Raw genomic sequence first — 14,232 nt, 5'->3', positions numbered from 1 at the left:
CACTCACAGATACTGCTCCATGGGAGAGGTGTGACAGCTCCCTCAGGCCCATTAATTTAGAATTATGTATAAAATTAAATTAAGGCAGCAGTTTAGAAAGTGAAGTCATACTAATTAACATTATAAGAAGTGATGGCTGACGTTGGAAGGAGGAGACAGAAGAATTATGAAAAGCTGCCAGAAAAATTTAAAGCACAGTAATCTGGGACCATTTTGTTTAGGGGAAAATAGCTTCACATTTCAGGAGCTTCTTAGGGTATTACAGTGTCACAACACAGAATGATAACTGATGGTTTGTTTTTTTTTTTTGATGAAGCCAAGCCCTTGGCGACGATTAATTATATAATCATTATAGTCTCTTCAGAAATAAAGAAGTGTATATATTTTTAGGAGATTTGCATAAGAATGGTCAAAATAATGGTTCTGAGAAGACCCTTAAAGCTTCATTCCCTGGAAGATTCACTTAATTTAGGATACTTTATTTCCTGAGTGTGTAAAATAAATAGTTACTGTCAAAATCTGACCAAACATAAAAAAAAAGGTGACCCTATTATGAAAGATTACCCCCAAAGCACCCAACACATTGTTCTCTAAACTGGTCAGAAGTGAATCACGGACCACCTGCTGTTTCAGCACATCCTGCCCTGACTCCGTCTGCTGGTGTGTTGCTGGGGGGCTAGAGGAGGATGCTAGGGCCCAAGTCCTTTCCTCGATTTGACGTCAGTGTTTCATTAGAGTCCCTTCCAGCATTGGCAGTGGTGTCTGCCTGGAACGGTGCATGTGGCTTGGGGACCATCATGCTGCTCTGTGCCCTGTGCTCATTGTCCATCGCCCAGCATCCTTGTAACACAGGTGTCTTGTCCTGAAGTAGTCTTTGTCCCTCTTTGAAGATGACACAGTTGATTGTGCCCTTGGGAAAGGAAACCCTGTTTGTGTTAATTTGTACTCAAAAACAATGTGTGGGAACTTTTCGGAATTTAAAGTGTATTTGATAGTCTATGAATTTTTTTCCATTTGCCCACTTTTAACTTGACAGGAAAACAAATTTAAGGGAAAAAAGCCCCAGAGCTGTGACATCACCTTCCTCTTGATAGTTGTCACAGCTACATGGCTGCGACCTTGCCTCATGTTTGCTTCTTTTTCCCCACAGGATATGGCCAATGCGTTTGCACAGAAGCACCTTCGGTCCATAATCCTCAATGTAAGTTCCCAGAACAAGCTATATTTTGTTACTATTATTGTTTTGTTACTCCTAACAGCAATTATTACTATTATTATAGTTGAGTTATTGCTATTATTGAAATTACCAGGGAGTGGGATGGGCACTCAGAGGGAAGTTGTCAAAGGTACTGAACACTTCTCACACTGGAAAGCTATGTTTTGTAATCTTCTGCAAGCAGAGTTGTCTCTGGGGGGCCATCCCACCAGGAATTGCAGAGCCTCTAAGGAAATACTTAGGCCTGCTATACTGTTTGTTGCCCCACAACTCCAAAAATTTTTTTTCCAGAGGGAATATTTTAAAAATAGGCACGGAAGAGGAATTCACTCAGCTAACATTAGTCATAAACCTGAGTCGTGTGGGGCACTAGTAGGGACACGCAGCCTGGGACATTTCAGAGGAAGAGCAGTCAGTCCTGCTTGCAGGAGACGTGTCAGGAAGGCTTGAAAGGCCGGTCTTCAGGTGAGGCTGAGGATAAGCGAGCAGACAGTCAGAAAAGGAATTCCTGCGTGGGGATAGGGGTGTCTAGAAGGAGTGTATGACTGGGTAAAGGGTGGGGCGAGGATTTGTAATGAAGCTGGAGAGGATGAAAGACCAGATTTCAAGCAGGGCCTTGGTCTTTCTCCTGAAAGCAACTGAGGGGCTTTAATAAGGGTCATGAAATAACTAGATAGGCACTTTAGATCACACTACAAGATCTGTGTGTCTCCTGAGGGGTGTATGAGGGAGCAGAGTAGAGCAGGAGTTGGTGGGGAGGGGGAGGTGTCTGGAGGGAGATCTCAGTCCCTGTTCTGCACGGGGATGTAGGAGGGTTACGTGGGGAGAGCAGAGGTGGGGGTGAGGGCGGTGGGAGCCAGGGGAAGAGACCCAAGGATCTGGATTAAAAGGAGGCTGTTTTATCAGTTTTCAAAAACAAGATAAAACTGAGAGACCACAGTGAAGGGAATGAAATGAGAAATTAGGAGTCAAGTGTGAAAGGCTTCATAATGCTGAACATGAACTTTGGAGTCAGCAGCCCCCACTCTGCCGTTAACCAATCTTTGATCTTGAGCAATTCACTTAACTCCTGTCGGCTTCGATTTGCTCATCTGGCCGTGAGGCTCAAATGAGCTAATATATATACAGGGCTTAGCAGGGTGCCCGGTGCTTGGTAAGCACTGAGCTCACATGAGCAGTTCTTTCACTGCAAACAGGATACAAAGGTGATAGGATTCAAGAAGCAACACTGAGCACTTGTGAAGTGGAGGGATCAGCTGCTCTAACCACACAGAGCCCGCCAGATTCACCTGGAAGAACTGGCTCCTGCCTGAGGGCCGTCTCCCTGGTTACAGCCCCACTGCCAGCATGGCAGGAGGAACCTGACCAGATGCTCCCAAGCTGCCTGCCACATGAGTCCCCACATCCTTGTCCACATACCTGAGCGCTGTCCTCTCCTGTGTGGGGGTGGATGCCCTTCTAAGGGAACTTTAATGAATTTCCAGGCTTATTATTTACCTAAATGCAGTTCAGCTCATTTCTGGACAAACCTGGTGAACAAGCAAAAATTCCATCTACTACAGAAGACAGTTCCGTGTCAGGACTCAGGAGTGAAATGGTCGGCTAGGAAGAGGTTAATGCTTGCTCACTTAGTCCAGGGACTTAACAGGGTCGAGCCAGCCAGCAGAGGCCTCAAGATGCTTGACAGTCAAATAAGACTTCATCGGACTGGAGCTGCGTCTCTTTAAGCCATTGATGGCTCGAGTAATTACCCTCCCGCTATGATGTCTCTAAGTTTGAGAAAGGAGGATTAAAGTAAATGAAAACCAATATCACATTAACTTTAACCTCTCTTCAGAGTGGCTTTATGAATTATGGAGAGAGGTGAGGAGGAAGGAATAGGGATAGACAGGTAGGGAGAAGTCAGAGTGGCAGAGGGAGGAACACTGAGAGGAAGAGGCTGGGAGTGAGGCACAGGAGGAGGTGTGGAGGGGGCAGGAGGTGGCAGAGAAAAGACCCTGGGGCGGGGAGGGGGAGGAGGAGCAGACCATGGAAAGTAAGTTTGGGCAACAGAGAGACAACTGAGCTGGAGCTGAGGAGAGAGAGAGCTCATTCTGGAGAGACAAGAGGGCGTGCCCGTGGCGGAGGGAGCTGGACAGGGCTCAGGGAGGAGGTGAGGGCACTGCATATGAGCTGGGGTTGGCCAGGAGCAGCGCTGTCCTGTGGAACCTCCTGCAGTTGAGGTGCTGTCCTGAATGGTGGCCCCAGGGCACGGGTGGCTGTTGAGCACTTGAAATGTGTCTAGTGTGGCTAGGGAGCTCAATTTGTAGTTCTTTAAGATTTCAGTTTAAATTTAAATACCCACCTGTAGTTTGTGGCTACTGTATTGGGCTGTGCAGAGGAAAGAAGAGCTCTCTGGAGTGGCACGGTGGAGAGGGGACGCCTAGAGCAGCACTGTCCAGTGGAAATATAATGCGAGCCGCCTATTCCATTGTAAATGTTCTAGAAGCAGCATTAAAAAGGGAATAGGGGGAATTAATTTCAGTAATGTATTTTATTTAACCCAGTGTATCCAAAATACTGTGATATCAACGTGTAATCAGTTATTATTGAGGTATTTTTATTATTAATTATTAATGAGGTATTTTACATTTTCGTTTTTCATACTAAGGCTCTGATATCCGGTGTGCGTTTTATATTTACAGCACATCTCAGTTCAGGCCAGCCACATTTCAAGTGTTCACCAGCCACAAATTGGAATGCACAGATCTAAAGAGATTGATCCAGAATCAGAGCAAGCTCTACAAAGAGCTGATCTAGAGTTAGAGTGCTCTAGAAGTGCTGCTGTCCTGTGATAATGGAAATGTTCCGTATCTACTCTGCCCTGGACAGTGGCCACTAGCACGTGCGTCCTGAGCTTAAAATGTGGCTAGTGTGACTGAGGACCTGGATTTTTTAACTTGAATTAATTTTAACTGACTTAGATGCATGTAGGTCATATGGCTAGCGGCTCCCATATTGGCAGCACAGCTCTAGTGACGACCTATACTGAGTAAGAGAATGATGAAGGGCACAGAGGGTGGTACGTGTAGGAAACCAGGCAAGAACCTCATTTGGGCAAGAAAAGACCAAGAGTGACAGGCTTCAAGATGGTGGGTGAGACAGAAAGGGAGTGAGGAATACAAGGGAGCAGGAGGTTGCCATGGTTGTGAGAACAGGACGGCGAGAGACAGGAAGGGGATCGGCTTTGGTTAGCCCAGAGGGACAGGGGTGTTGCATGTAGAGCAAGACAGAAATGGAGCATGAGAGGAGGTGAAGGATTTCAGGTGGGCTGGGCATCAGGGAGGAGGTGATGAGCTGAGTGGGATGAGGGAGAGAGTGGGGAGGACAGAGTTAGAGGAGGGAGAGGGCCGTGGTGTGGGAACACAGGGAGGGGGACATACACAGTGATCAGAGGGAAGGGGAGGGACACCAGTGGGAGAGAAGGGAGTGAATGAGGGGGTTGGACAAGGAGCATTAGATACCACCCCCTTTTCTTTGCTCCCTTTGTGTGGGTGTCTCAAGATCATGTAAAGAAAATGATATTTTCAAAACCTCTCTACTTGATAAGACCATCCAAAGCATTTTATTTTTCTCAGAGAAAACAAAAGAATTGTACCATTCAATGGTGCAGGCAGATCTTCCTCCATGCACTCTCTGTTGTCTGGATTGTTTGGAGTAAGGTCCAGCCACTGATCTCCCACATCTTAACAGAACAAACTCCGCCCCTTATCCCGCTTCCCTGCCCAGGGCAGTCCAGGAAAAAAGATGGTGCCCTTTGGGCCTGCAGTGAATCATCTTGGCATGAGTCAGGCCCATTCAGGTTCCATCCCCTTCTGAAAGTCAAGTCCCTGTGTGGGGGAGGAAAGCCCTACTCCCTGCCTGGAGCACTTCCTTTTTCACCAGCGTGGATGTGACTCTTCAGTAAAAGAATATTGATTCAACCCTCTGTTCCCTGCCTTTGCTTTTTCCAGCATGTGATCCGAGGGAACCGCCCAATCAAAACCGAGATGGCCCATCAGCTATACGTCCTGCAAGTCCTGACCTTTAACCTTCTGGAAGAAAGGATGATGACCAAGATGGACCCCAACGATCAGGTAGGTGCTCAGTGGGACAGAGCTTTCCTGGCTCAAATAGTGTGCTGTTTGATCGGATGCCTTCCACCCCACATACTGAGCTCCTGCTGTGTGCCTCCCTGTGATCCTTTCCTGCTGGGTGACTCTCTGAGCCAACCCCATCTCTGTCCTGCTAAGGTAGAGGTGATGCCTCCTCAGATTGGTTGAGGCCAGTTATGCCCAGAAAAGCCTGACCCACTCTTTCTTTTCCTTACTTCCCTTGATTAGCTGATTCACCTGCTGACTGTCTGTTTCACCTCCCAGGCTCAAAGAGACATTATATTTGAACTGAGGAGGATTGCATTTGATGCGGAGTCTGACCCTAGCAACGCCCCTGGGAGTGGGACTGAAAAACGCAAAGCCATGTATACCAAGGACTACAAAATGCTGGGATTTACTGTAAGTTTCCCAGAGCATGGACGGTAGTAGACCTTCTCCCCTGACTATCAGAGGTCCCACCTGGACAGAGCCCTAACAACCCTCCCTCGTAACGTAACGGTTACAGATGACACTAAGAAGCTGGAGAGGCCTCGACTCTTGGTTTGTTTTGTCTGTGGCAGGTTCACAAGTGTATGTGCAACATTTGGCCCATGGAACAAACCCATCTGTGGGCGGGCCCGGGAGGTCAGCTGCATGGGTAGAGAGGGGCAAAGCAGCTAGGTCTTTGAAAAGCTGGAGTGGGTGTTTTGTGAGGATACAGCTTGAGAATGGAGTTAATTCAATTAAATACTTATCGGGCACCTCCTCAGTGCCCAGCAGTACGCCCAGTGCTGGGGACTCAAGGTAAGTCAGCCACAGCCCCGTGACCTTGAGCTCACAGTCTCGTAGTAGACATGGGACATAGTCTCATAGGAGCCCCGACAGAGGAAGCGTGAAGTGCTGGCAGCCCCTCAGGTGAAACCACACACAGGGATACTGCCGAGCCTCAAGTCGGGTCTCTTTATTTCTCCAGAACCACATCAACCCAGCAATGGACTTTACCCAGACTCCTCCTGGAATGCTGGCCTTGGACAACATGCTGTACTTGGCTAAAGTCCATCAAGACACCTACATCCGGGTAAAGGCTGGGGGCCAGCTTTCTCCTTGCTGATGCCACACGGTTTGCCTCCCTCCCCCCCTCCCTCACCCTCCCTTTCCTCTCCCCCCACAGATCGTCTTGGAGAACAGCAGCCGTGAAGACAAACATGAGTGCCCCTTTGGCCGCAGTGCCATTGAACTCACCAAAATGCTCTGTGAAATCCTACAGGTCGGGGAACTGCGTAAGTCTGTGTGGCTCCCCCTCTCCCTTCAGCCATTCCTTGTACTCAGGAGCCTGGTGTCTAGTTGTCCACTGGAATGGACAGCCTGATTGTGCTTTTTTTGAAAATCACTGAGTGAGCTGTAATCCATCTTACCCTTCTTTATGGGAGTCCCTGGCTGTGGCTTTGTTTGAGATGGTGATTTGAGCATGTTCAACAGTGATGTCACCATCCACTTACCCCTGTGTGTAAGGGCCAGCTGAGCCTGTACTGGGGCAGAGCCAGGCCACGGGAAAGTGCCCGGGGAAGAAAGCTAAGGAAGTGCAGGAAGGCCCACCACACACCCCTCAGGGTCCTCAGTTGGTTTTGTTCCTCCAGACTTTGGAGCAGAGGGTCTCAGGTTTCTGGGGGTGCACACCCAGCTTCACCCTCGGCCTGCTTCTCTCCTTCTGCAGCAAACGAAGGGCGCAACGACTACCACCCAATGTTCTTCACCCACGACCGAGCGTTCGAAGAGCTCTTTGGAATCTGCATCCAACTGTTGAACAAGACCTGGAAGGAGATGAGGGCCACAGCCGAGGACTTCAACAAGGTCAGTGTCGCAGAGCTGTGAGGCCCAGGGGCTGAGACCATCCTGTGACAGTCTGTGACAGCTGGCCAGAGCCCGGGGAATCCCTGAGCTGGGAGACAGCGTGGGCTGCAGTGCTGAGTCAGAGACAGAGGCACTGAGACCCTCAGTTCACTCTGTAACCTTGAGCGGGTATCTCCCTCTTCGTGCCCTGAGCCCCTCATTGGCCCAGTGGACCAGTACTCGCCCTTCTCCTCTTCCTTAGTGGACGGGAGAATAAGCATAACAGTGATAGCTGTGGTTTCCTGAGCACTCCTCTGTGCAGGCACTGTTGCATTTTGGTGAACTGCAGATGTTAGGGAGGGGTCGGAGTGGGTCAGTGTGACATGCGTGTTGGAGTACTACTACCTACCAGTAGTCACTCCTCCATGCTTTCTGAGTACCCCACCCCTGACAGCACTGCTAGGCCCTCAAAAGCTGACAATCTAGGAGCTGGCTCTTTTGAAGCTGCTTATCTCATTGTAAAACATTTGTGAATTATAAGGAAGAAAAGTTTATAATTCCCCGACTTGCGATGACCATATTTATGCGTTTCCCTGTAGCCTTTTTTTCCTATAGATTTTGCCTTTATTTTCCTTCATTGGTGGAGAGTTGACTGGATGTGCAGATAGTATCCTGCTTTTTATTTTAGCTGTCGTTGTTTTAAGGGAACTAACACATATCTGGAGCACGCTACAGTGTACCAAGCACTGTGCATCCACGTAGCATCTCATGTTCCTCACAGCAGCCTATACCAAATGTGTCTTCCTTCCTTGCGCTTTAAAGATGAGTAGGTGGGGGCCTGAGGATGTTAAGTGACTTGCTCAAGGAACAGAGTAAGGCACAGAGTCAAGATCTGAAACCATTTCTTTCTGACTCCAGCTCATTTCACCACACCAGTAACTAGTTGAAATATATGTGAAATAAAGCATTTGTCACCATCAGTCATTTGTCCTGCTTAACCATCTAAAAAGGTGTGCCTTAGAGTCGGTACTCTCGCCCAGCCAGCAGATACTTGTGGTCCCTACTGTGCTTGGGCCCCGGGGGAGGGCAGAGCCTGGTGTCCGTTTGTCAGAGCAGGGGTGGGGCAGCTGCCTTTGTCTCTCCTCTCAGGTTATGCAAGTCGTCCGAGAGCAGATCACTCGAGCTTTGCCCTCTAAACCCAACTCTCTGGATCAGTTCAAGAGCAAACTGCGTAGCCTGAGCTACTCTGAGATTCTGCGACTGCGCCAGTCCGAGAGGATGAGTCAGGATGACTTCCAGTCCCCGCCAATTGTGTGAGTGCCGAGCCGGGGAGGTGGGGGTTGTGGGGAGGTGGTGCCGGCTCCGTCTCCCTTCACAAGCTCTGCTGTCCCTGTGACCTTCTCCTGACTTGGGTGCATGTCCACCCCAGGGAGCTGAGGGAGAAGATCCAGCCCGAGATCCTTGAACTGATCAAGCAGCAGCGCCTGAACAGGCTCTGTGAGGGCAGCAGCTTCCGAAAGATTGGAAATCGCCGGAGACAAGGTGAGCCCAGGGCCTGGGCGCTGGGCTGTCTGTCCTCACTGTGCGGAGCCGCTTGCCCTGGGGGCACCTGCCTGGACGGTCTCCGCAGGGAGCAGGCAGAGAATGAGTCATCTTTTTGCCCCTCGTGTGCTCAGGCCTTTCCCAGAACTGTCCTTGCTCACCTGCCCGGCTTCCTCTTGTGTTCCAGAACGTTTCTGGTACTGCCGCTTGGCCCTGAACCACAAGGTCCTGCACTATGGTGATTTGGATGACAACCCACAAGGGGAGGTGACATTCGAATCCCTGCAGGAGAAAAGTAGGTTCACTTCTCTGTCATGGTAGCTGGACTCACTGTCAGGAGACCTGAATTTTAGTCCTGGCTCTTTCAAACAGTTATTTTCAAAACCCATTTCCCCATCGATCAGAGGACATCTCTACCTGGCCTACCTCACAGGTTGGAGAATTCAGTGAGATCAGAGATATGAGTGGGTTTTGCAGACTGTAAAAGATTAAGTTAAAGGCAGGCAATGGTTAAGAGCAGAAGCTCTGAAGCCAGACTGCCTGGATTCAAATCCTGGTTTTGCTGTTAATTCTAATTAATTACAAGTTAATTCTCCTCTCTGCTTTGGAGTCTTCTGTATAATGGGAATAATAGCCACATTTTCCTTGTTGTCTGAATGAGATCTGTATGTAAAGCACTCAGAGCAGTGGCTGGCAGGGCGTAAGCATAATTATTAGCTGCTGTCACTGCTGTTTGTGGTGGTGGTGGTTGTCACCTTCATTATGGTGAAGTGGAAATAAGGTGAGTGTCTGAGGCCCCGTTCCTTAGGGAGACAATGCAAAAGCCTTGAACTGACCCCCCAGTTGGATTTGACACAGCCCGGCAGGCCATGGTCCATGTGGAGGGACCGCAGAGGAGGGAGGATACAGGCCCCCTGCCCTGAGCTCGTACAGGAGTCTGGGGGCTGGGGCCTCCCTTCCAGCACTGATGCAGGGGCCAACTTGCAGCATAAAGCTCTGGAAACTAATTACCTTCATTTATCAGTTCCTGTTGCAGACATTAAGGCCATTGTCACTGGGAAGGATTGTCCCCACATGAAGGAGAAAAGTGCTCTGAAACAAAACAAGGTGAGTAGAGAGGCAGTCCTGAGTCTGAGCTGCTGTCACAGTGATGCCTGGCGTGCAGCCTGTGGTGGTTGCTTTTGAGGTGCGTGGCCCCTCACACCCAATCTCTGTTTAAATTATTCCTGAATGTTTTATTAAGAGCAGTTTGAACATGCACCAGAACAGATAGGACCCCCACCTATGCCTCGCTGAGCCTCATCAGCAGTGGCAAAGCCCACCCACGCACCTGTCCCTCCTCATTGCTTTGAAGAAAATCCCAAGTATTGTATCATTTCATCTGTAAATATGTAGAAAATATCTCTAAATTATAAGGATTCTTTTAACATAATCACAATATCATTTTTCATACCTTTTAGGTATAAAAAGTAATTTATTATTAAATATTCCATTGATGTTTGATTTTTCACTAATTGGCTTATAAATGTCATAGTTTCTCTCTATAAAAATAATGTAAATGTTTATGTATATCCGCACACATACACACACTCATAACAATTTTGTTTGCTAAATCAGAATCCAAGTAGGGTCTACACATTGTGATTAGTCTTTTAAGTTTCTTAATCATAAGTTTCCCCTCCATCTTTTCTTCTTTTTTGTCTTTTTCTTTTTTTCTCTCAGCGGTTTGTTAGTTGAAGAAACCAGGTTGCTTGTTTGGTAGTTTCCCAGAGTCTGAAATCTGCTGACTGTCTCCCCATGGTATAGTTTAACCTGTTCCTCTGTCCCAGATCTGTAAATTGGGAGAGAGATCTAGGGGCTTGATCCAGCTCAGGCTTGAGTTTTGTGGGGGAGGGGCAAGACCCCTTCCTGGACGGTATTATATTCTGTCAAGAAGCCTATATTGTCTGGTTGTCTCTCTCTTTGTGATGTTGGCAGACTCTTGACACTTAGTGCTTTATTTTATTAGTAAATTAAGGTTTGCAAACTAATGATCTTCCAGTGCACTCATCCATTTTCATTTATTAGCTGCCCTACCACTCTGAAGAGAAACTTGCTGTCAACTACTATGGTTTCTCAGTGGTTCAGCTTATATAAGAATGGAGAATAGATGCTTGATTCTTTCCTTTTATGTACCCACTTTTAAAACAGTGAGTCATGTCCCTGATATTACCCAACAGTGACCTATTTTGTGTGTATTTGTTTTCTTTTGTTTTTTAGTATTATTATGAATTCATGGATTTAAGCCTGTTGTATTTGTTTCAATCCATTACAATTATGTGTTGCTGCTCAAGTTGTCCTGTCTTTGGCCATAATTTGTTTTTGTTGTGGTAGTTTTTTAAACTGTTAAAGCTTTCATTTCAATTACCCAGATATATATTTAAGGAAATTTAGTCATGGGCTCTGTCATTCAGAGGTTCCAAGTGTTGAGAAATGACTTTTCTCCGATCTTGAAAGTATCACCACACCTCAGGTGTGACTTGAGTGGGGAGTGGGTAAGTGAAGGTTGATTACCCAGGTCTCTTCTCCAGCCACACTTGTATGCGAGCCCTGGGACCTTGATGACATCACATTTGAATCAGCACATTTGGTGGGGCAGCCAAGTTACTAGGACTTTGGCCAAGATCTTGGTGTATAGAGCCCAGACCACTCCATTGCTCCAAATAACTGAAACCTGAAACCCTTTCTCCTTCAGGAGGTGTTGGAATTGGCTTTCTCCATCCTGTATGACCCCGATGAGACCTTAAACTTCATTGCACCTAATAAGTATGAGGTGAGCGGTGTCGTGCTGCCTTGGACAGCCCGGCCCTCTCTGTGACTCTGCAGCTGGAGGGGAGGAGTGGGCAGAACAGGAATGTCTCCCTAGAGTCAGGGGCCCACAATGTGTCATGAAGGCTATTGACACCGAGGAACTGCTACACTGGGGGTCCTTCCCCCTGAGCTGGGTTCTCCGTGTCACTCTTAGCAGCAGTAATAAGTTGTCGTTAGAAAGACAGGGTCAACCAGGGATAACTTACTTGCCTGGAACTAGGAAAACCTTCCTCCTTTCAGTTTCTGCATGACCACCCACCCAAGTGAGCCTGACAGATCGTCCCTCCTCAGGGCTCTTGGGTACTTGGTGTGGTGGACCTGACCCCCAGGCTTTGAAGCCAAATAGATCTGGTCCTCCTGACGTGGGGCCTACAGTTTCATCTGTAGCACTGGAAGACACTAAATATTGAAGATTAACTGTGGTTGAAAGCGTACGTGTCTGGTGAACTCAGAGCCATTGGAGGGAACTAGAGGTGGGGCTTCTGGAAGAGAAGACACTTAGGCAGGGCCTGAGCTGCCAGTGGGGTTTTACTGGGAAGAAATGAAGAACTAGCAGGTGGGAGACAGGTGAGCAAAGTCATGGACAAAAATGGAACAACAGGAGTTAGGGATGAGTTGAGAATTCTGTTTTTTCCCTTTTATCATGAGACCCTCAAGTTCAATTTTTCTAGTACTTATTTTTAACATTTATTGACTGAGTTTTTTTTTATTTACTTTTTTTGAAACAATATTGAGATTCTACAGTGATTCCTTGTATGTCCTGCTTTCTCACCTAATATATATTTCCTCCCCACCATTATGAATTTCGGGGGGAATTTCAGGTAGTTGATGTCCCAATACTTAGATCTTATTTTGCTTTATTGGTTAGTTTTTTTTTTTTTAATCATATTTCATACTACCTTAGGGAGTTTAAGTATAAAGCCCTCATAAAAACTAAAAGGTCTTTTGAGAAAGTGAACGATCTCCCAGTTTTTCTTTGCTGTTACCCAGGTCAGTCCTGCCTGTACTGAAAAGGGCCCAAAGAGACTGTGTGAGCCTTCTCAGCAAAGGGACCTTGCCAGGGCCTTCCACTGACCAGGGGCTGCCAGGTGACATTTTGCAACTTGTTCCCCATAGTACTGCATCTGGATTGACGGCCTCAGTGCCCTTCTGGGGAAGGACATGTCCAGCGAGCTGACCAAGAGTGACCTGGACACCCTGCTGAGCATGGAGATGAAACTGCGGCTGCTGGACCTGGAGAACATCCAGATCCCTGAGGCCCCACCGCCCGTGCCCAAGGAGCCCAGCAGCTATGACTTCGTCTATCACTATGGCTGAGCCTGGAGCCAGAGGCCACGGTGCCCAGCAAGGGACGTGGGGCCCAGGAGGAACACTCACAGTCTGGTGCCTTGTCTTTTGCTTGTACAGAATCTCTAGTGACCGTGGTGGCCAGTAAATACCAGTCACTCCTCAAACCCACCTCGGACCACCCAGAGCTTCCTCTTGGTCCCTGTCTACTCTGAGTCGTGAAGGCTGGGTGCTCTGCCCTTCCCATCACCGTGGAGCCTGGGGTTGGGCCATGAGGAGTGGACAGTAGATGCCCCTGCCTTCCAGGCCAAGAAACTGCTTCTTGAGCCAGAGTTAACAACCACCACTCACCTTTTCTCCCTGAGCCTGCTCGCTGGTTGGCTGGATCCCCGAGTGGGCAAGAGCTGGCCCAGGAAAGGCTGCCTGCAGTGGACAGACATGCTGGGCGTATTGAGAGCCTCAGAGAGGCTACCTTTGGGTGAGCCGTGCCTCTGTCTCAGATCCAAGTGGAGGCCTCGACCTTTGCTTACTAGATGCCTTGCCGTTGCTTTTGCCGTCTTCGTGAGGGCTCACCCTGGCCTTGTCCAGGGCCAACGTGCTGCTGCTGCTACTGAGGTCTGGCTCTGACATCTCTGATCTCCAGGGCCACCAGGTCCTCCTGACCACACAGTTGTATGGGTGGATGGACATTTCTCCCTATATGCTCTCAGTCTCTTATCCTGGTGAGTCAGAGACATGTGGGCTAAAGCCACCCTCCTAGTCTCAAGGAACTCTGCAGGGAGAGCCCAGATGAGGCCTGGGCCTAGACTGTGGTGAGGTCACTAGATTCTACTCCCCTCCCCCCACACTTACATCGTTTCCTTCCACGGGGAGAAACCTCCCACCTAACCCAAATTGCAGCCCCTCTGATTTGCTTTCCTTTGGCCTGCCAGACCTCAGGAGGTTTGCCTCCCTTTCCTCCTAGCCCAGCGCTGTGGTTTCTGCCATTGGCCATGATTTCAGGGAGCCAGCTGAGGCCAGCGGAGGCCACAGCTGTGCCAATGGGGCTTCCCTGGTGCTGCAGCACTTATAAACCACACGCACAGCCTCTCTCCGTGGACACGTGTGAGCACAGTGGCATTCAGTATTGGTAGCTTGGCATGGTGGTACTGCCCAATGAAGAGTGTACTATATATTTTCTTTACTATAGGCCATACTTATACAGACATGTATATATATTTATATAAGATCTGCCTATCCTAGGATGGAATGTTTGAGGAAAAATAAAATGTGATCTGCCAAAAAGAAAAAAAGGTAACCCTCCCAGTTGTGAGCCAGGATTGTAACCTGAGAGTGGCCAGGAGATTCCTGTCAGTAACCATGTTTTCAATAAATACTCTTTCATGTACAAACTGG

General features: G+C 48.3%; 1 protein-coding gene across 3 annotated transcripts in view; it reads left to right on the top strand.

The window, feature by feature from the left end:
* Positions 1-14,232, top strand: part of ELMO2 (engulfment and cell motility 2) — a 37,689-nt gene extending 23,457 nt beyond the window's left edge. For all 3 annotated transcript variants that reach the window (XM_010958643.3, XM_045519321.2, XM_045519320.2), the window contains exons 10-21: positions 1,151-1,201; positions 5,209-5,331; positions 5,614-5,748; positions 6,302-6,406; positions 6,500-6,608; positions 7,043-7,179; positions 8,308-8,471; positions 8,588-8,700; positions 8,888-8,995; positions 9,725-9,807; positions 11,435-11,512; positions 12,667-14,232. In XM_010958643.3, coding sequence (XP_010956945.1) covers positions 1,151-1,201; positions 5,209-5,331; positions 5,614-5,748; positions 6,302-6,406; positions 6,500-6,608; positions 7,043-7,179; positions 8,308-8,471; positions 8,588-8,700; positions 8,888-8,995; positions 9,725-9,807; positions 11,435-11,512; positions 12,667-12,867 — 1,407 coding nt within the window. In that variant the 3' untranslated portion in view covers positions 12,868-14,232. The remainder of the gene's footprint in view (positions 1-1,150; positions 1,202-5,208; positions 5,332-5,613; positions 5,749-6,301; positions 6,407-6,499; positions 6,609-7,042; positions 7,180-8,307; positions 8,472-8,587; positions 8,701-8,887; positions 8,996-9,724; positions 9,808-11,434; positions 11,513-12,666) is intronic.

This window comes from Camelus bactrianus, chromosome 19 (assembly GCF_048773025.1).
Source record: "Camelus bactrianus isolate YW-2024 breed Bactrian camel chromosome 19, ASM4877302v1, whole genome shotgun sequence".
Classification (NCBI taxonomy): Eukaryota; Metazoa; Chordata; class Mammalia; order Artiodactyla; family Camelidae; genus Camelus; species Camelus bactrianus.
Note: the sequence above shows the minus strand (reverse complement) of the source record. Positions and strands in the feature narration are given on the sequence as shown.